This window comes from Magallana gigas, chromosome 10 (genome assembly GCF_963853765.1).
Source record: "Magallana gigas chromosome 10, xbMagGiga1.1, whole genome shotgun sequence".
Classification (NCBI taxonomy): domain Eukaryota; kingdom Metazoa; phylum Mollusca; class Bivalvia; order Ostreida; family Ostreidae; genus Magallana; species Magallana gigas.
This window is the reverse complement of record NC_088862.1, coordinates 4,538,891-4,562,293: the sequence shown is the minus strand read 5'-3', so window position 1 is coordinate 4,562,293 and position 23,403 is coordinate 4,538,891. Positions and strand designations below refer to the sequence as shown.

Here is a 23,403-nt window from a genome sequence, read left to right as displayed (position 1 = left end):
ACATCTACCACATAATCACATAAAACAATACAGAGAAAGCAATTCAAATTCATCAAAACACAACAGTGAGCCTTGAACTCAAATTCTCTGTAGAAGGGAAGTCTCACAGAAAGGCACTCAAATTCCCATTATAATTCTCCTTTCTCTCCCTGAGTTATAGAAATAAATGATGATTCTTTCCAATGTCTTCTTGGAGTGGTCGGGCAATCAGACACAAGATTCATACATTATCTTTTTAAGAACCTCCTTTGCAGCACATCAGCAGCTTGTTAAAATCAAATCTTGAAAAAATTTCAGTAACTTCACACAGAGAGAAAATAAACATTCCCTGTTGGGGTCTCTGGATCATCTATACATTAAAGTACGCATGCACCCATCTTTTTTCATCTTTTCACCTTTTCATTAAATACGCTTCTCCAAAATCAAATGTTGTTATGAAAATCTTAAGATTTTACTAATAATTTTTATGTACCGGTAAGTTATATCAATAGGATGCCTTTAATCAAAATTTGATGCACTGAATTTATACACGAGTACATGTATTAATTAACTCGATTATCCATTTTATGCAAATGAATTTAAATAGTCAAATTGACTATATTGTCCTTGAGGTAAACCCATAAAGCTGAGCAGCTGGATAATTTCATACACAAATATGTTCAACAATCATAATTAGTTAACTGCTAGTTGTTTTCGTTCATTTCAGCTAGCGTTAAGTACTTTCTGTAAACATTATCTGAATGATCTTGTCTCCGTTTCAGCCTTCAGATTCATGTGTATTCACTGAGAGATTTCAGATCTTTAAAGAAGCTATATCACTTATCAAATGTTTTTGTACAAGAGAGAAGTTTTTTTAATCATGCAAAATTCTTTCTTATTTTACCTGCTCCTGGAATTTAATAAGTAAAAAATTTCAAAAAGATACAGATACATAATACAAGGGATATGATATTAATCTTCCATCAAAGTGGAAATGCATTCACATACATTCAATATTATCAGACAATGCTTTTGATTGCATTTCATTGTCTACAGTTTACATGTTCATGCAAAGATTATTAATATATAGATAAAAAAAAATTTGCATTCAGTTTCAATATGTTATTAAAGGGGGAATAACTTCTGATAAACCAAGGCTCTCAAAATTTATTCCCTTTCCTCATAAAACAGAGATCCAAAATGCCACCGTCATACGTATCTTTTATACATAACGCAAGTGAAATACCAGAATAGACAGACTCTCAAAACTATTGATCTATTTTACCTGGGCCACTTTCTCCGACACGTTGTGTTTCATATTCGCCACGTTGGGCAGAAAGATGGGTCCACGGTTATCCTTGGCTGGTCCGTCTCTGTCATTGCCTGGTTCCCAGTCCATGTCGTTCAGGCTGTCCGAGAACTTGGTGCGGTTTTTGGCGAGCTGGGAGTCACTGGATGCTTGGTTGATGACATTGGCACGGAACAGGTGCCCCACGCCCCCTGTAATGAGATTTAATGCCTATAGTCTAAAATACACATGTAATACTGTATACAGAAAAATATTCACCCCCGTTTTATTTTTGCACCTTTCGCTCTTGTTGTCAGCAGGCAAATTTAAGATTAGGTGAAATGTCTCAAAAAATCTATCATTATAAACACAACTTTGTTTTGGCAAATTCAAGATAAGGCGAAACCATTTGCTAGTGAAAAGAGGCGAAAATAACACAGGGCAAAAATAACCCTGAATACAGTAACCCACACAATCTTCCTGCTCCCTCTGTAACAAAATTACCCATATTTAGTCTCCAAGAATTCTATTTATCCTTAATACTTTGCCCCAAATACAGTCATACCAGTACATAAAATATTGTTATATCCTATTACTGTAAAAGTGGTCATTTACGTGTGAAAGAAATTTATGCTAATTAAGTGATTAGCTTAGAATCACATAAAATACCCCCACGTGTATGGTAAAAATCTCAAAACTTTAGTGTGGTAAATCACACATCAGTGTATTTTATAATATTTAATACCCATGCGTTGGACCATAGAAAATGAGTACATACATGTAGCCACCATCATAAACAATCACTTTTACAGTATGAACAAAATTATGCCCATACATAGTCTCTAAGTATTCAGAATATCCTTATACTTTGCCCCGAGTACATTCAATATATCTAATTAATAATATATATATAATCATACTTACATACAGGCATTTATTAGCATTGCAAATTTTGCCAAAATAAAGCAATTCAATGTAAAGAAATATGAGTTATACTTTTGCAATTTAAAAGATTTTTTTTAGCATTGAGTAGCATGAGATTCAATTAAATTGCATGTCCCTTATCTATATTATAATTTTCCCTATTCAATATACAATAGATATAGTTATAATTTTCACGATACTGAGAGTTCATTTCAAATAATAACTTCATAAACCTTAAGTTATGTTATGGAATAAAAATTTGTCAAATAAGGATTAATTAATTGCAATATGCAAAATCAGAAAGATATACAAAATGCAATTTAAAAGCCTGAAGAAGAGAATTTAAATGTACATGTATATTACGTATATATATATATCCATAAACCACAGAATTAGTTCAATGCTGCAATAATGCGTGTAGAATTCAGTCACCTAATTTCAAAAGAAAACCCTGGGACAGAGGAAAAGTCTCATAAAGGAAATAGAGAACACATATTAATTCTGGAAGCTAGAAATTCAACCTTTCGAAAAAAAATTGTTTGTTTGCCTTCCTGTTTAAAGTTTATAGGTTGGTAGGTATAGTGTAATTGCTATTCAGTTTGACAAAAATGAACGAAAATTAATTAGTACTGCATGCAAATAATTTGATTTAGATCTTTTAAAAATGAAAATATCTTGTGATGGGTAAATTTTCATGGGTTGGTCTAGAATGGCAAACAAACATTTTTTTTTTAGGATGGCATCCCTTACCAAAATATTGACCTTCTGGCAACACATTCTGGCATTATTGCAGCAATACTGCAGCAACATTCTGGCAACACATTGCGGCAATGTTGCTGCAGTAGCGTTTTTCGTATGCAAATGAGATTGCGGCAATATTGCCAGAGAGATGTTGCCGCAAAAGTTTTGCCGCAACATATTGTTGCGACAACACCTTTCTGGCAATACATTGCAGCAATATTGCTGCAGTAGCGTTTTTCGTATGCAAATGAGATTGCGGCAATATTGCCAGAAAGATGTTGCCGCAACAACACCTTTCTGGCAATACATTGCGGCAATGTTGCTGCAGTAGCGTTTTTCGTATGCAAATGAGATTGCGGCAATATTGCCAGAAAGATGTTGCCGCAAAAGTTTTGCTGCAACACACTGTTGCGACAACACGTTTCTGGCAATACATTTGCATAAGAAAAACGACATTGCAGAAATATTGGTTAAATGCATTTTCTGTGCTCTGGCATCAATGGTACAATATATGCAATATTTATAAATAATAAATGTATACAGTAAATCAGTCATGTATATTATATTAATCTACAACCAAAATGAAAAAAAATCTTTAATTGCCATTACAGTTTTATTTTTTAAAAGATGCAAAAAGGTTACAACAAGACTAACATTTTGCATTACAATAAATTTGGACTTTTCAAATATAAAAAATAGTTTGTGATTACACAATATTAAAGAAGTAAAAAAAATATTTTATTCAATGTAACATGCACAAAATAAGTATTGAATTAAAAATATAATGTATTATATAATAATATTAGAGACCTGAAACTGGAATTTCAACATGCTTATAAAGGAAACCAGTTAAAATTAATAATCTTTAAATTTAACACATTTTATAAATACAATAAACACAAATATGATGAATAAATCATGATGAAACTTGACTAAAAGTACTCAGCCAATCAGTGACAATTTATTGCTGCAGAATAACATGTATTGCAGTTTGATTGACACAACGCGCACAGACGGATTGACACAACGCGCACAGACGGATATGGACAAAAGTTCACTGTTTACCATAAGCAAAGCTCAAACCATGTACCGGTAGTTCACAAGTCCTGCACAACCACTTGCTGTATTACGATTGATCAAGGCATTCGTCCTAGGCATTCCAAATGTCCTTTTTTTGACAGCCTCGTGGGTATTCTGATTTCACACATAAACAATCACAAAAACAGCTATCAGAATATCACAACAATATCCACTTTGGAATTCAGCACTGTTGTGTATATGTTCCTCTCCATAATCTTAAACAAATTATGTCATCATTCTTTTTTGGTTGCCAGTTGCACCATTCATTTAATCAGTAAGGTGACAGCTTTTTTCATGGTTTTCTTCAGGTCTGTGTAACCTAGGGCAGACCCACTGGGAAGATAAATGGATTTCATATAAGCACATTGGCAATTGTTTTCATATTTTAAGCAGTTTCAAGGGAGGTCAGAGGGGTCCAGACCCCCTCCCCCTTCAAATTTTTTAAAATTACATTATAAAATTACCAAAAATATGCCTCGGACCCTTCCCCTGGCAAACTCAAATAACCGTCGGACCCCCCCCCCCCCCAATAAAATTCTAGATCCGCACATGGTTCTTAAACAGTGTTGAACCCATTGGCGCAGTCTTTCGGTTTATTTTCTTATAACAAACATGTTTAAACTGCCATTCAATGAATATATTTTTATTGCTAAACTTACCTTTTAAAAAACGTGCTCATGCAGATGGTGCAGGGGATGTCAACACTCGATTCGTTCACTCAGATTCGTCCTCGGTTCAGCCGTTGATTTTTTTTTTTACAGATAAACACTCCATTAATAGTGGGTTTTTTTAAACCTTGTTTACAGATAATTCCCGTATTTCATTCATTTCACCATCTCCACTGATCACTGTGATGGCAGGAGGCTCGATGGCAGACAACATGGCAGCTTCGAATGTGAAAATTGGCGGCTAGCGATTTGATCGACCAATCAGCGCGCGCGAAACTTAACATTGAAACGAAAGTAAAAGTGGAAACAAACAGCATACGAAAATTCTTAATTCAACATGCATCGAGCAGTTTAGATACTCAAATCTAAGTAGACTGATATTTTAACTTAATGAAAAAGAATATACCGTTACAAAAGAACAGACAGGTCGGTATTTACGTAAAACATGAGTTTGGGGGGGGGGGGGGGGGGGATTCAAACTGTCTTTTATAGTGAAAAATCGTAATTAACCATGCATAACAGTTATATGCCATTGATTCGATTGAAGAGAATATCACTGGATTTTTTTAATTGAGACTTTCTTAGAATAAGACTTTAATCATAAAATATTTATTAGATTTAATTTTTTCGACTTATTATTATATTTTGGGGGAAAAACATGTATACAAAAGCAATTCATGCAGTTATAATTGACAGATTTAGACTTGTGCTGATTGTGTAAAATTTTATAAGTCTAAATTCTGCTAAAGCTTTTGCAAGCTCGGTAAGCATTATAAATCAGAGGAAAAAAGAAAAGTTTGTGGTAAACTTCTGGCAAATTTTGAAGTGTTATAACTGAAATCATATCTAAATAATTGACAATTTTTTAACCCCCCTCCACTGCTCGGGTTCTCCTTAAATTTTAATTAAAGCAGAAACCAAATATGATGCCTAGCAGTATTGCCAGATTGATTATATTATGTATAAATTAGTTCATGATTTAAATGATCAAATACATGTAGATGTTACCAGAAAATTATTTCTGGCAGTATGATACTGAGTGTAGCCAGAATATTACCAGAAGTCGTTGCAGCTAGTGGCAATATTCTAGGTGCATGTTAATATAATTTTTTACAGAAATAACTCTAATAGTATTGCCAGAATGTTGCCAGAAGTTATTGCCGCTAGCGGCAACACTCCAGCAGTATTGCCAAAATGTTACCAGAAGTTGTTGCAGCTAGCGGCAACATTTCACTAGTCTCAAAATCTGGTTTCTGGTAACAAAAATGTGTTGCTGCAATATTGCAGCAATATTGCGGCATTGTTGCAGCAATAATTTTACTTTGGTAAGGGATAACATTTCGACTAAATGATCTGAAAGAAGATGCACTGTGATTGAGTCATAGGGTTTTTTTTTTGGAGGGGGAATAAAGAAGTCCACAATTTTTGGATATTGTGGAAAATGAGATATAGAAGTCATCCATTTGGTGGGTCTTCAGAGTAGCTAGGATTTTGGGGGGGGGGGGGGGAACTACAAAAAATGGGGGGGGGGAGGGGGGGGCAATTTTTGTTGTGTGTATCATGTAAAAGGAATTACCGGTAAAGTTACATTTATCCTGAAAATTATTTTGTTCTTTCATATCATTATTCAATCCTATGGCATTATGCATTAATTATCCTGTTATATATTGTGCATTAATCCTTAATTAAGCTTAATTATCCTTTTGTGAGTGAATCATATCCTATTGTTTAAATCTTGCATTATGTTGCTGGTACTGTATAGAAGTCAACCTTCTTGGTTGCATGGACAATAGAAAATAGGGATGGAACGATATCAAACTTGAGAAAATTCTTGTTTGTTTTTTTGTTTGAATATAAAATATAAATTTTTCCTACAAGAGTTACCTCACTTTAAACATGTGTTGGGGGAAAAATTCAAGGCATGGAAAAATAAGTTGTTAAGTATAAGTAAAACTACTTACATATATATTAATTAATGCAAGTGCCAGTAAATCAAATGCATCCATGCACCATGAAACAGAACTATATGAGTAGTATTAGAACATTATGCACAAAATAGCAATATTTTCCTCATCTGATATATATAATCACTCAAGATCAGATTTTGCATACATACTTTGTTGATTGCTATAGAGAAAACATGAAAACCAAACTGTAAAAGTTAAATACACCTGGTTGATATAGAAACCACGGTCAATTAACCTGTACTGCTGTCGGAATTAGTCTTAACTAGTAATTTGTTTTAAGATAATACTGTAACAATGTATATTAGTGTAATATAGTTGTGCATGTACATTCAACGGATGCATCAAAATGCATAATTTAGGAGAAATACAAAGAAATATAAAATACAAATTTTTATCTTTTAAAAATAAGAAGTAAAATGAGATTGTTTTGTTTTTAATTTACATTTTAAAGAATAATATTATCATTAAAACCAACAGTAATTTATGTAAATTATTCATATTTTAAACAAGGAATATAACTCTGAATTTAGTGTACTCACAAATATGCTGAACAAGAGTTATCATTCTTTAATCTTCATAATATTCAATACTCTTTGCAAATCTCCTTGCACTCTCTATAATACAGGTACTCTTTTAACTAGGAGTCAAAAAACAGGCTGTGTCTGCAATGTGTAACACTGGAGTTAGGTTTTAGGGGGGCAACATGTTGGGTGAGGGTACGGGTGGGGGGGGGGGGGGGGGGGGGTCTGTCCTTACTCACATGAACAAATTGTATTAGCTCTAGGGCGGCGAAGTTTTCGGCGACTACCATCTGCAAAAAAACATGTTTATTTTGACAAAAAAAGCAGCCAAATTATGGTTTGCTAATTCCTTAGAATGGACATTTCCTTTACTTCATGTCTCAGACTCTGAACCTGTTTTAACATCACACACTGCAAACTAATTATACCAAAAAACTACTGACCATCCAGAATTATGTCTATCAGTTTTAGGTTTTCAAATTCAATCATTTCCTTGAAAAAGATACATTCATTAAGAGGGTTTGATGGTTGTGGCCATTTTTAGACTCTATTGATCTCCCTAGAAGAAGAGCTAAACATATACTAAAATACCCAAATTTAAAAGGTAAAATATATGGATTGTTTCTTCACTAAGTAATAGTTTATAGCTAAACAAATCATTATCTTGAAATGATAGGAAGATCTGATGGTTAATTTGTTGACTATCCAGCCTTCTTAAGTCAGCAAGATGTCAACTGATGCAAATACAGCTCTATACTTTCCTACTGAAGGATGCTGCCATTGTGTAGATCTTTCTTGTCCCAACAATTTATGGAATCTAACTCCAAAAGGCCTGCAAACTATATATATACTTCTGATGCTAATTTCAGGACAATTGCACAGCTGTTTTCTACAAAACTTTCATATAAGTTAAGGTTCCTAGACATTGTACAAAGTCCTTATTCATGTTTAGAACCAAGAACCAAATCAACATAGCAACCTCATCTTCACTCACAATCCTATCAAATGTACCAAAAGTTTAAACTTCATATATAGAATTTATAAAAAAAAAAAACCCAACTAGGTTTCATAAGTGTCTGCAATGAAATGGAGTTGGTTCCTGAATGTTTTGGTTGCTGGTTTTCAATCAATACTAAGTCCATCTGCAAAGTTGACCAGCAATATTGACTTCATTCAGAAATTGATTGGTGATTTGTTGTTAAATATCCTGTTGAGGTTTTTCTAACGGCTACTGCATAAATGCTAATTAGGTACATATAGTATAAAAGAATGAAATTTTTTTTTTTTTAATTTTAACTGCTTTAACTCAAAATACTTCTTTGAAGGACTATATAAATATTCAGAAAGAGGAACCAGTCAAAAAGCCAGCCCAGAACCAGTTTAATCCTACAGTCCAGTAACATTGTTAGTATAGAAACTGGAAATATTTAGACTAGGAGAGTTTCCAATCCTACATAATCTATTCTACTGTAGCTTTGCTATCACTAAAAGCCTTATCTAAGACTCCAAAGAAAGCAGCATCTAATTTCATGCACATAACCTACATGTACTTTTAATAAATATGAGCAAAATTATTTTTGTAATTTGATCATAATTCAAATTTAAAGCATTTGAATCAGACATCATTATTGTTATGTTGAATCCTTAATCTATCATATTTTTGCAGTTCTTACCCAGTGACAACTGGACACCTCTTTACAATTTGTGAGCCCCCTATTATAAAATTCTGGACTACTTTTAGCATTGTGGAATTATATGTACTTAATATATGGTGTCCCAGTCTTTCTGGAATTGTTCTAAAATGTAACTGCAAAGTTTTGAGACACTTTAAAGAAGAGTTCTTGATTATTTATATAAGGGATATCTATCCTTTGATGTCTCACTAAAAAATTTCTAGGATATCCATCCTCAGATATTATATAACAAGATTACTGGGATATCTATTCTTGGATGTATTCCTACAAGATTTCTGGGATATCTATCCAAATAATTTACTCATTCCAGGCCAACTGATCAGTAAACAATATAACCTATAAAAGTATGAAAACTACTGTAGATTCATGTGAGGAATTAATATTTGCGTAAAATCACGAGGAGCAACCCAAGTTGCAGATTTTAAATTCTCGCTTTCATTTTTAGGCAGTTTTGAACTATAGTAAATTATGACAAAAAATTGTTGCTCGCAATTTTATCTTCTTGCGACTTGATACAAAAGTGGAATCACAGAATTAAGTACTTGCGTAAAATAAGGAATTTACAGTATTTGACTAACTCACACACAGTAGATAGATGACACAGCCTCTAATACTTACCCACAGAGTTCTGCGACTCAGATTTCCCCACCCCTTGTTTATCCAGGGCCTCCATGGATGAGGCCCGTCGGGGGATACCCATTTCTTTCTGACCCTCCCCAGTCCGGGCTGAGGTGAGGGGTGAGTTTGGGGGTAGGGAGCTCCTTGGAGTCGGCTGCTGGGAGCCTGAGTGGTCTTCCCTTTCCCTGGGATCCTCTGGATCCTTGCCATTGATACACTTATTTCTACACGTGATGTCGCGGCGAATGGAGGGCAGGCGGAGCTTGAAGCTGCGATGTCGACCTGAAAAATGCAGACAAATAGTAGAGAATTGATTCATAGTCAGATGTGGGGACTACTGTAATTGTAAATGTATTACATTTGGCTGTGTATGCTATTAAGTGTTTTTGGTCGGAATTAATTAAGCAACTTCTGCTATATCAGCTACATTGCTAAAGGTCATAAATATATGTTTAAAAATAGGTACATTCAGAAATACACTAAATCAAATCCATGCGTACTAAATATAACTATTGAAGAATCAATTTCTGCCAAATATCGTATGTCGCACTAAATACAGCTTGTTTACAGCATTAATGAAGATCTATTAGGAAAGACTGTGAGGATTTTAGTGAAATTATACTGTCTTACTCACATATACTAGTAAATGCATTAACAGACAATTATTAGTGAGGACTATCTTACAAACAGATGTACATAATGGATGATTTTTTAGTGAGGGACCTTAAACTGTACTATTTCATTTGGTGAGGGACCTTAAACTGTACTATTTCATTTAGTGAGGGACCTTAAACTGTACTATTTCATTAAGAAACATTAATGGTTCCCCACACTGAACAGAGCTGACACACTGACATTGTACCACTGTGTTAACGCTGCAGTAACAATCCCAGTCAGGGCAATAACAATCCCAGTCAGGGCAATAACAATCCCAGTCAGGGCAATAAAACTCTCACGTCTGCCATGATCAATCGCTAGACATAAACACACCGCTTTACTTCAGTATACTCTGCCTTCTGTTTTTGCTCTATGGAAATATCTTCATGTACATTTGTACAGGTAACAAACTAAGCATATCTTGATGATTATAACAATTTGTATATATTTTCCGGTAATTAATTAAGAGACTCTTAAATACTAAAACTCACTGCAGTCACTTATATTTTAGACAAAGGCAACTTATTCAGCAAGAGTTTTCCCCCTTTTTCTCATCTCCAATGATAGCATGATAAAAGTGAAAAACATTCAATTTGAATATCTTCTTAATTCGATCATCAGCTTTTGATGGGGATGCTAATTGAAATACTAGCAATAAACTCTTATGAATGAATTTGACCTGTAAACTTTAGTCGCATAGCGCAAAGGTAAATTGAGACTAAAGCTGTCACAAAGACAGGATTTAGAGACAAGCTTTAATACAGCATCCTGCTTGTTGTTTTTTTTATTCAAATGAAGCTTAAGTTTAGAAAAATTGTCATTTTATTGTTCGCACAAGTAATTTGTTTTATTTGAAAATCTTAATATAGAACACAATAAGCAACAAAATTTCTCTTTTTTGGGGGGTGATATTAAAATGATTGCAAATATTAAAAATTTGATCATTGTGAATAAAGGCAAACATATGGTAGACGCAGAGATTAATAACTAAGTGTGGGAAATTATTGACGAAGTATTACCAGACGATGATCCAGCACAGCAATCTGAAACAAGTCACATGTACAGTAAAACACCGTTATAGCGAACACGCTTATAATGAATTGATACTTACAGCGAAGTGAATTTTATTCCCCGTGACTTTATTACATGTTGTAAACTTGACAGATATAATGAATTACGCTTATAACGAAGTAAAATTACCTGTCCCTGGGACTTCGTTATAAGCATGTTTTACTGTATTCATACAAAACTAAGGATGTTTTCAAATTATATTAAATTATCTATACATAAAATTCACTAACAAAAGAAAATCATCAAATACAATTGCAAAGTTTTAGCATTAGCAATGGCGCATGAACATAATATCTTTACTTCACCAAATAGGCTATCCAAAGTTAATTCTAGATTTAACATCAAACTCGATCAGCCCATAGTTTTCATAGAAATTGGAATTTATAAACTCCTTTCTTTTTTAATCAATCTGTTTAAAAATCCATATTCTGTAATATGAATATATTAAAGGATATTAGCTAGGGTTGCTTTAATGGGATTTTATAATTATATACTTTGGATTTTTATCTCGTAAATTTACATTTTATTTATTTTATTACATGTACTTAGTTTATTCATAGACAATTAAGACAATAAAATGTCCCTTTAGCAGACTGCACTTAACCATATATAATTTTTGATAAGATTATATATATTATACTAAATTATAAGTTCTAATTTTTTTTGGAAACATCTAACACAGAATTGATTTCAGAGAGCCTTTTGTTCAAAATAATGTCAAGAGGTCAAATCTCATCACTGGTTGAGTTATGTGCCATTGCCGGCCCCTTTATTAAACACCTGAACAGCGGATCTGATAAAACAGTACATTACACCGTCTGATTCACTCGGATTTGATTCCCTGCACCAGACACCAATCCACCGATAATCCGTAGAGACAGAGCGGCGGGTTCTAAAATCTGGACTGGCCTCATATGCCTTCATGTACAGCAATGCAAAATGCATTGATAAGTTATCGTTGAACAGTGATCTTACTTGCAGCCAACAATTCAAATGCTTTTCTTTCCACATAAATTTTAGTGACAGAACAAATATTTTTAATGCTTCATTATTTTGCACAGTTTGAATGTGGACAAAGGTGTCCATGTTTCAAGAGTAAAAGAATCGATCTGCTTTAATTTTTTGAGTTCATTATTAGGATTCTCAGCACTGTTCCCATACTATTACTTACATACCTGAATCATAGCAACATTACTTATAAGCCTATTCATTGTTGGAAGTTATTGTTTTGGAGTAAAAACAGTTTCTGTATTGGAGTGAAAAAAGTTTCTGTATTGGAGTAAAGACAGTTTCAGTATTGTAACCACTTATTTATCAGGGATAAATTTTGAATGTTTCCAAACATTTATTTACTGTAACAAATGTTTATAAAATCAATACTAATTCTTTGATATTATTTTAACCCCAATATTCTAAATGCAAACACTAAAAAAATCCTCCGTTCACAAAAGGTTAATATTTTGTCTACATCATACATGTACATATAAAAATGGAAAACAACTGTTACAGTACAACAATAATTGTTTATCTGTAACAAATATACAGTATACTTTGTTAGTTTCGCCTGTGTAATTTTTTGCCCTTCAACACATGCAAACAGTTTTGCCCTGTCTTGAATTTTTGAAATGTTTTGAGACATTGGAATTCGCCCAGTCTAAAATTAAAAAATCTTAAAAGGGGTGAAAATAAAACGGGGGCAAATATTTTCCTGTATACAGTAGTTTTCACAAGACTACCGTCTTTTTCAAAACAAAAAAACAAAACCATATTTTCTTGAACACAAACAATTTGCCCACCAAAACATTTAAACATAAAACATTAACCTTCTGTGTTTGAGTTTGTCTGACTGTAACAGTATAAAACTGACACTGGGCCAGAATCTTCACACCCATTTAACAGACCCATCAACACCTGCTAAACACCACAATCCCTGCAGTTCATACTTCATTAACAATATTTATCCCTGGTGTCTGGGCTGCCAATCGCCTCACGTAGCTGTAATACACAAATCTCACCATGGCTGTGTCTAATTCTACACTTAATGCAACAGACGCTCAAGATCTTTATTATATACAAAGAAAACTAAACCCTGCATGTAACCTTTCTGACTTTTACTAATGCTGACTGCTCAGTCTTAAAATTCTGAGAGAGAAAGAGAGAGAGAGAGAGAGAGAGAGAGAGAGAGAGAGAGAGAGAGAGAAAACTAACCCCTGCATGTAACCTTTCTGACTTTTACTTATGCTGACTGCTCAGTCTCTTTTTTGATTGAGAGAGAGAGAGAGAGAGAGAGAGAGAGAGAGAGAGGAATTAGCATTGTTCTAAGCCATGTATAATTCTCTTAAGGTTCTTACATTGGAGCTTATATAGTGTTCATGTGTGACATTTACTATAATTCGATCTGTAACATTTCGTAGTGATTCGAATAAACTGAATAAAATAGGTATATAGCCGGATTTTGCTGCCTGGTTCTGTTAGGAAGACATTGCAACAGATCATAAGATTTACTTGGATTTTGAAACATTTGGTGTTAAGAATGAATTGCACCAGATGTTTATAGATGATACAAAACATCAGGTTTGACCGAGTTACTGAGTTCATTTGTATTTCTTCTACAAATGGTTCACAAGGTTGTTTTTTTATCATTTTTATTTGTGTATATTGGGGTTTTTTTGTATGTTCTATCATTTTCATTGTTTTTTTGTTTTTTTTGAATCAGTTAATTAAAAACCATCCCCCTTCTCCCGAATCTCCGTACCCTGACAAGTGTAAGAAGAAGGGAGTGGTTTAAATCAGAATGTGTTTAATGATACTTACTATTTTTAAAATTTTTGGCCAGTTCATTCCGAAGGGGAGCATCGGTGATGTCTTCGTAGTTAATAATGAACATAATGATTTCTCCCTGCTCATTCTTTACAGGTGCAAACAGCACACTACAGAGGAAACGGCTACCTGTGAAAAAAAAGATCATAATCATATTAAACTGAGATCCAAATGCATTTACCTACAATAACTACCAAAATTACCTGTGATAAATATAGATATTAATTAGTACGTACCGGTACTAGTCATAAAAATTGACTTTATCAATCAAAACTTAATCAAAGTGTTGATACATATCCTTTCTAGAAATTATTAACATGCCAATAAAATGCCAATTCAATTGTAGTTTTACCTGTTGAGACTATATAAAGGACCATATGCTACAGTCAAACTTTGTTATCTCAAACTAGATGGGACTGTTTAAAAAAACTTCGAGATATCCGAATATTCGAGATATCAAGGGTAAATGCAACCACAGGATGAAACTGTGCCATTCAGTAAACTGAAATGTGACTGAAAGGTAACTGGAGGATAAATGAATGACATAGCTCTTCCATTAAGTGACCCTCTTCCCAGACCTTTCAGTCCACATTCAGTTGACTGAATGGCAAAGCTTTAATTATCCTGTAAAACCTATTTGATTTGCATTTACTTGCAGTACATGACGTCAGAAGTGACGCTATTTCTATAACTCAATCAAAATCAGTCGAAATTTTTAAAATCTTTTTACGAATGGGAAATGGAGTGCATGCATGAACAAGGAAAATTTTTTTGTCAGTTATTAGTCTTGGCTAGTTACATCTCTGATTAAAATATTTTGTTTGTTCAAGCATGCGCTCTATGTTTTCTGACAGAAAAACTGCTTGAAAACAAGCTGTTTATGCTAAAAATGCAAAAACGGCAGGAAATGGTTGTCTATATGATATCATATTTCTAAATTGTGGGCACTTGAATCAAAATGAACATAATGTAAATACATCACATATATATCTGTACAAAGAAAACAAAGAATTACAGTAAAATGACAATGTTCATTTTAGGGGGCCATTTTAGGCCCATATCATAAATAGTACTTTATGCAGTATTTACGCACATGATCTTTAATGCAAACAGGGATCGGGGCATCGTTAATCTATGTAATAAGAATGCAAAAAATAAACAAATAAAATAAAATTATGAAACAGGAAATTATTTTACAGACTGATCAATTCTCTCCAAAAGTAATGAACAGTTTTAGGGGGAAGAAAGTCTATGTATTTTGTAAGAATCTTTTTTTAAACTTAGAAATATTATATAATAATCTCTCTCTCTCTCTCTTCTCTCTCTCTCTCTCTCTCTCTCTCTCTCTCTCTCTCTCTCTCTCTCTCTCTAAAACTTCTTTGACTTTTGTTGATAACTAAATAAAACTAAGTTGACAATGATGCAAGGTATGTGTAATTCTTGCTGTGCCTAGAACATATTACAAAGCTCTATAGAAACAGCCAGACTGATATCTACACGCCCTGTTTATCAATTGGTCAAAATCTACAGCGGCTGAAACTAACAGGACTGAAATTGATACGCCGGACCCTCTATCGATTGGTCGAAACCTACAGTGACCCAAGAAAAATCACAGACTGCACGAAATAATCGTGATGATGTCAGACTCAGTCTCACAGGAGAGCTAACATATTTAAGATTATGTATTTTTTCTGCAATGTTGCCACCTTCATATCCCGAAAGAATTACCAAAGAAAGCATTTATTGTTTAAATATACCCAGTATTAATCTATTGACTTAAACAGCGTGTTAAATTAACTGTATTATATTCAGTAGCTGAATTTATGTTTTATGTAATTTAACTAGCAAAATAAACATTAAGATAATGCAATATTGAATTTTTTTGGTCATGAGTTTTATTTGCACAATTAATTTTTTCATTAAATATGACAAAATGTGCAAGTTTGTTGGAATGAACTGAGTATATTTGGCATCTTAAATTTATAATTATATAATTGAAATCTATGACATTTGAGGATTGAAGTCTTGCAATTAAGGGACCTGGTTCCTATCATCTGTATCATAAGTGCATGAGGTCTGTCTTCATGGTAAATGTCAAAAACATTTATGACCCCTACATAGATCAGTTTTTGAAAACCTTGCAATGCAGCTGTAATGTATGTGACCTTATGACATTTAATGGGCAAAACTTTACATGTTAATATTGTAACCTCATTTTTAACTAACGGTTATTTGATTACAGTAACGTCATAAGATCGTTACCAAATTCTGTGACATGCAGCAGACGACAGAACTGAACTGAACTGACGAGACTGTACGTTAAAAAATATTATCCTCTTTATGAAATCAACTAACCCATGTATGATAAAATGTCTCCCAGACCCAGATTTTTATGCATGAGAAATGACAGTTTTGTTTTTTACGACCAAAAATATGATCTGATAGAGGCTTCTTTATGAAAAATGTAAACACGTCAATATTTCCGCCGATAGAGATCTCTCAGACTTAATTGTCAATCACTCCAAAACACTCAAAGAAGAAGAAACAGCTTCTATGTTTCACATAAAACCAAACTTGTAGTGTCAATGACCCTCCTTCTTTCATTTTTGATCACTTATATTTGTGTCCATCCACCCATCTGTCTATCCATCCTGTCCATTCATTCTCTCTCTCTCTCTCTCTCTCTCTCTCTCTCTCTCTCTCTCTCTCTCTCTCTCTCTCTCTCTCTCTCTCTTAACAATAAACAATTTTATCTTTTCCTATTAAAACATTAATCAGCCATAGAAGTGAAATATTTTTATATTCTAAACATTAAAATCCACACCTCACATTCAAAACCCAGCACATTCAAAACCCCATTCTTCTTTCTTAAGCCAATAAAAGGAACTCCTAAACATGTAAAAGGCTGATCTGTATCAAAGAATCCATGCATCTTCTTGAAATGAATGTCTTTCAGTGCTGTTGAGTAATCTACCAGAGCTTGTCAAAGAGCTGTGAATGCTGCATCGTAAATGCCACTTCACTGCGCCATTCATTGTCCAAAGAGCAGGAACCATTATAGCCCTAAAGACTGATGAACAGAGCACTAAATGTCACTCTGATACAAATAAAACGCTGCGCTGTTCTATCTGTTCAATTCGTTCTGTTCCGATTTGATTTCTCAGGTTTATCCTTTAATTCATATTGCGACAGAACGTGCATGTGAAGTTTTGATTAAAGTTTCTGATGATGTGCAGTATCAAGACAATAATCACAGCATGTGAATTCGAGGTGGAGCATTAACATGTAACATCAGAATCACAGCACAGTTTATAGATATGAAATCAAGAAAACCACAGTGCAGGCTGTCAGGAAGGGTACAGACAATAACAACCTTGTGTCAAGGTTAATGATATGATTGATATCCATACAACACTGAAGCAGTGGTCCCTCACAGCAGCATTGTTGCCATGGAAATTTATACTACTGTAAACTAATTTTTATTCATGGTGACTTTATTTCACTATTGACAGGTTTGCAGCAAGAAATACTCATGACGAAACTGTGAATCTTGCGAAAAAATTTTGCACATAATATTTTGCGTGTGAATAAAACCTGGTTTACATGCAGTAATTTTCTTCAACCAAGTATGCAGTCACTGGTTTCTTAAATTTACATGTCTTTAAAATTTCCTTTTAAGGCCTGTGACTGACTAGTGCCATTACTGTAAATTCCTTATAATACGCAAGTACTTAATTCTGTGATCCCGCTGTTTTGTATCAAATCGCAAGAATATAAAATTGCGAACACGGAACTTTTGTACTTATTTCTTATAATTATTAACTCTCAAAAAATAATAGCGAGACTTTAAAATCTGCGAAAGGTGGTTCTCTTAATTTTTTGCGGATATTAATTCCTCGCATTTAATTTAGAATCTACAGTATCAAGGTTTGCCCAGGACAAATAAAACCTCCAAACCAGGGTCTCCAAAAAACTAGATATTTGACTTTATCTTTAAAAGTGCAATATTCTTGAAAGGAGATGAAACAACAATAAATCAATCAATTGGAAATAATAGAAAAAAACACTTGGTGCTCAAAACTGCTTGCATTTTAAAGTGATTATCAGTACTGTGAAAAATATATCACATCTGAGCAAAACACAAACTTATGAAATTGTACCAATGTAAAAAAAAAGAGATCAAATTATCTATATAGCCCATTATAAGTCACAAGATTTAGTGTGATTTAATTTATTACCAGTGTTTAATGTTAGATAAATAGAAGCTTAGAATAAGAGTCTTTCTATAAGCAATTTCTCAAACTTATGCTATAAGCAATTTCTCAAACTTATGACCTTCACATATTTTACATACATGTATTCTACTTCTGAATTAAAGTGAGCAAAAAGGGCCGTTAAAAACCCAGTGGCTGAGATATTCATTATTGACAAATCTAAAACACAGGGTCTAATAATGAAGCTTTCAAATGCAGCATTCAGAATCAGATCTTTTTTGTGTACTTTTCAATCTGCTTTTATTACGCAGGTTGATAAAATAACACTGCATGCAGTTTAAATTTGATTATGGAATTGCTTTCAACCGATTCTTTTTAACTTGGAAGCTGTCAATCATTTATCAAAACTCAAAGCACGCAAGTTGCATTTACAGTGATCAAATAGTTTTTGCTTTCTGAGAGACAGTAATTCAATTCTGTCCCATATCACACTGTTTGATTGGCTGAAATAATTGTTTGATTTGTATAAAACCCTTTGCCAAATCGTCACAAATTATCACAAAATGGTTTTCATCAAAAACATTTCATTCCACATATCATATTACATGTATATAACTTAATTTTCAATTCATTGTATTTTTAAAAGGAAAAATCCTTCCTTTTCCTGCAATTAATGGTAGAAAATTAATTTATAAGAAATAAATTCCCTAGTTAACCAACTTATACTAATATTAACTTGGTTAAAAAATGAACAGTTTACCCTTTTCATACGGACATCTGAGGATTCAAAATAAAGCAAAACTGTTTATCGAACTGTTGATCGATTGCTACCTCCACTAAGAAATTAAGACCAAAAAAAGCATTTCCCAACTGTTTATGTTTCTCTCTTTGAAGTCATCATGGTAACCTTTACACAAATGGAAGAATTGGCTGTTCAATATGTGTTATCTGCTGATCAACAAAACAATAATGTATTTTCCTTCATTCTTATAGATAATTTGAAAAAAATTAGGAGAAAGGTATAGATATTACAATAGACTTCATGTAAGGCAGACTTAAGAAAGGTAGCCATCTTCAGTAGCCAAGGATGCATGATGATCCACGGTGAATATTCATATAAAATAGAGAAACACCATGGATTGTCACCCTTGGCTAGCAAAGATGGAAGGAAGCCATCAAAGCCAAAAAAATGTAAATAAGCCTCATCACAAAAGTGAAATATTTTTTGTAAGCTAATTATATGCTCTCTACCTTCATAGCTATACCCTTATAAAACACCAAATAAAGCATTCTATCGATCAAATAGATGAGGTTATAGCAAACTCAACAACAACTAACCCTTACCATCTTTGCGACTGTACATGATTTCCACCTGTTTTTCTTCCGTCCCCTGCAGAGCCTCCTTAATTTGTAGAACTGAGTAGGTACTGGTAGATGAACAATGGAGGAACTCGCACAAACACGACTTCTGCATAACTTCCGCCCGCGAAAATCCGGTGAGCTCACAGAAACCATCATTACAAAAGATGATGGGATATGTCTCGATTTGAGCATTGGCAATCACAAAATTCCGATCTGTAAAATATAAAAAATTTTAAAAATCAAAGTACTGAAAGTGAGAATTGTGCAGACTGTAATAATGTTCATGTTCCAGACAATGATTTAAGTCTGAATTATAGGGTATCCATAAAACTCTGAAAAACCAGTAATTGTTCTAAATGGAAAATGAACGCAAAGTTTTTCACATATTTTTTTTCTTCTTAGAATCATAAATGGTCAAGCTTTATTTTCGTTAGCTTAAATTATTTCAATATCAAGGAAGCAAAGGTCTCATTTATTCAACGTTCAGAGAAACATGCCTTCGAAATAATCTGGAATTAACAGATTTTTAATGTAAACTTATTTTATTGTTCAGACCATACAAGCTATAGATTGCAGGCCTCATTATCATCAGTGTGTAATAATTTTTCTAGTTCCCTGGAGTAACCATGGTAACAACTGAAGGTAATATCTTACTTTGTCTTTGATTTTATTTAATTGTCACGCAACTTAATTAATCAAATTTTTATTGAGGCAACTTTATTTAGCTATTTAATGGTTATAAAAATGTTTGTAGCAAATATTTTTCACAGTTGAGCTTTTTTTTCGGCAAAAATAACAAATACAAAAGATTTGCAATGACATATATAGGTTCCTGTATATCTCATGAAATTTTCTTGTGCATGAATAAAAGGTGATTTACAGTTTATCAATTGATTGATCATAATTGTACAAACTAGGAGTCTTTTAAGTGCAAAATGAAACCCATCAACAGAAATGAATCATATCAATAATCATATATATGATTTGAATCTCGACTTATACAGGAGAGTCTAGCTACAATCTAAAACATTTTTAAGACGGAGAGTTTTGGGTTGATAGTTTTTTTCTAGACCATATAATAAAGTTACATCTAATCAATACCTTCATACAACACTGATAATATCTGAAGCATCAATTTGCCGTAAATCTGTCTCACTCAAGTGTTTGAGTGCTGTCAAAAAAACTGCAACTTCAGCCCACTACAGAAACAAACGTTTAATACACCATGATGCAAAATGGTCCATTACAGAAGCCATAAGTCTCCCTGAGACTAACTTCCCATCTCGTTACAGACCAATAACGTGCAGATTTATTAAGAAGTAAATGGTTTTTTCCCGTGGAAAATCTGCATTTATGTTGTCTATTTTCTTCAATGCACACTGACTCAAATGTTGGAGAAGCATGCACTGATTCATCTCATCGGTATTGATTGAATCAACTGGCAAGAAACTTATACATGAAAAAAGTAATAACCTCATTTTCTTTTTACTTTTTGCTGCGAGTGTAATAGAGATTTTCCATGTACTAAATTTTTTTTACCACAATCAATATGATCAATGATAGCTTTTTCCATGAGAGAGAGAGATAGAGAGAAAGAGAGAGGGGTGTAAAATTTACACCTATAATCTCACATAATTCAACCACAATGATCATCAATATTGTTGTCTGCTATCTCGAAATTATCATAATTTTTTATGTCACTATCATTTATTAATCATTTATTATCATAATTATTTTAATCATCGTTTTCATCTATCATCATTTGAATGCATAAAAATGATCATATTTTCATATTTTCTTCTTCTTGGGTACTAGTAGTAATATAATTTATAGGCTATTTAGTCATGTAGCTAGTAGCATCAGTTGACCGACAGAGTTTATTTTCTGCATGAAATATCTTAATTTTTTAAAATTGTTATTTTATCTAAAAATGTAATTGCTCTGCCTTTTTCAATTTTGTACATACATATAATTATGTATAAAAATTATATATTTTAACTTCAAAAACATTTAATGTTTTATGATATATATAGCAATCACAACAGTTTTATGCTCGCTAAGTTATTATATGTTGCAATTTGATATAAACCAATTATATATTTATATATATTTATAAATAACTCCTAATTTTATGCGAATAGTTAATTTTGCAAGCCTGAATCTTGTATCGAATCACAATATCAACAATATCATAAAATTCTAAGCACTGAACTTTTGTTATGATTCCATACAGTATATACAGCTATAAAAGAAAATAAATGCGAGATTTTGAGATCACTGCAAGGGAAGCTTCTTGTCATTATTTACGCAGATATTAATTCCTTGCGTTTAATGAGGAATCTTAACAGTACTCGCATAAAATAAGTCCTTATACAGCAGTTCAATTCAGGTCTTCACTGGTATATAGCAGGGTCATTGAATGGTATGTCGTAGACATTTCTGTAAAATAACACCCGTTAGGACGGTGGTATATTATATTCAATCAATACGCATAGAGAATGAATGGTTCCAACACAAGTCTTTTGACATGCCGATGATGTACATAACTTTTACACACGATTCCATTCTTTCAGTGACAGGTGATTTACAGACATTCCCATTAATTAGTAGATAGATCTGATCACTCAATGACATTATTCTACAGACTATTTTAGCCACAGGTGATGTACGCAGTAAAATGAATGAAAATGTTGAGCAATACATTAAGATGCTCCAAAAAACAGAGATTTTTTTTTTTCTAACATTATACATTTTACATTCACCTTATTCTGTTAGTTAATAGTTTAGATCTAACTATTTATTTATCAAATCACCTTATTCTACTATTGGCGAAGACATTATTTAACTTAATAATTTAAAAAGTAACCTTTTCAACTCCTACCAACTTATAAAAAAGTACTGAAAAAGTTCAGGTAGAAGCCGCTTTCAGGTAGTCAGAAAAGCTCATTGAACCTTTAAATGATTGACAGTTCAGTTGAGTAAAAAACTTGTTATACTGTAACAATAGAATTCTGACTATACTTCAGTTTTGAATATATATTTGCTCTACGGAGTATTGCAGTTGAATTATTTGTAATAGATATACAATCATATGGGTCTCACAATACAAACAAAATTACTACAGTATATATACAGGGTTATTTTCGCCCTGTTTTATTTTCGCTTGCAAAATTTTGCCCTGTCTTGAATTCGCCCAGACATAGGTTTCTTGTTTAAAAAGAGATAATTTAAGACCTTGGAATTCGCCCAGTCTTAAATTCAGGTGAAAGGGTGAAAGGGGTGAAAATAAAAAGGGGCGAATATTTTCCTGTATACTGGAATCAATACAGGCATACCTTCTGTAGAAACACCAGAACAAATAAAGATCGAACTGAAGTGTTTGTTTATAGGTTAACAAAAATAGTCAATTTTCTTTATAACTCTATTATTTCATTTAAAGGGGCATGGTAATACATGATTAAAATGAAAAATCATTTTGCCGGTTTTAATGTTTGCAATGCTTCAGTAAGGCAGTTTTAATATGCCACCAAAATTCTGTTGGGCTATAAGCGAGTTACAGAGCTTATAATCCTTCGCAATGTAAACAATGTCTTCGATAAATTGTTTGCATTTTGAATGTTGAATCTAGTCAAAAATTCCAGTTTTGAGCTAAATTAAATGAAAGCTTTAAATGTTAAATTAGGAACTGAATATTCAATATGCTTAAATGGTCAGGATTTTGATGAAATTCTATTTTTCTGTTTTTATTATTTACAATGCTTTACGGATGCATTTTTAATGATCAAATGAAATTTCAGAG

At 33.0% G+C, this 23,403-nt stretch overlaps 1 protein-coding gene and 1 long non-coding RNA gene across 8 annotated transcripts in view; both read right to left on the bottom strand.

Annotated features, from left to right (window-relative positions):
- LOC105328901 (potassium voltage-gated channel subfamily H member 6) overlaps window positions 1-23,403 on the bottom strand; it is a 51,172-nt gene that overhangs the window by 13,608 nt on the left and 14,161 nt on the right. For 5 of the 7 annotated variants that reach the window (XM_034454317.2, XM_066074291.1, XM_034454321.2 and 2 more), the window contains exons 2-7: window positions 19,587-19,817; window positions 14,023-14,157; window positions 11,157-11,180; window positions 9,481-9,762; window positions 7,408-7,458; window positions 1,265-1,479 (exon numbers count right to left, since the gene is read on the bottom strand). In XM_034454317.2, the coding sequence (XP_034310208.2) occupies window positions 1,265-1,479; window positions 7,408-7,458; window positions 9,481-9,762; window positions 11,157-11,180; window positions 14,023-14,157; window positions 19,587-19,817 (938 nt within the window). The remainder of the gene's footprint in view (window positions 1-1,264; window positions 1,480-7,407; window positions 7,459-9,480; window positions 9,763-11,156; window positions 11,181-14,022; window positions 14,158-19,586; window positions 19,818-23,403) is intronic. The other 2 variants (XM_066074294.1, XM_066074292.1) reach the window with 2 other exon arrangements.
- LOC117681007 (uncharacterized) lies at window positions 3,527-5,118 on the bottom strand. Its single transcript, XR_010710542.1, has 2 exons — window positions 4,672-5,118; window positions 3,527-4,345 (listed from the first exon to the last, which is right to left on the bottom strand). It is a non-coding gene; the product is annotated as an uncharacterized lncRNA (long non-coding RNA).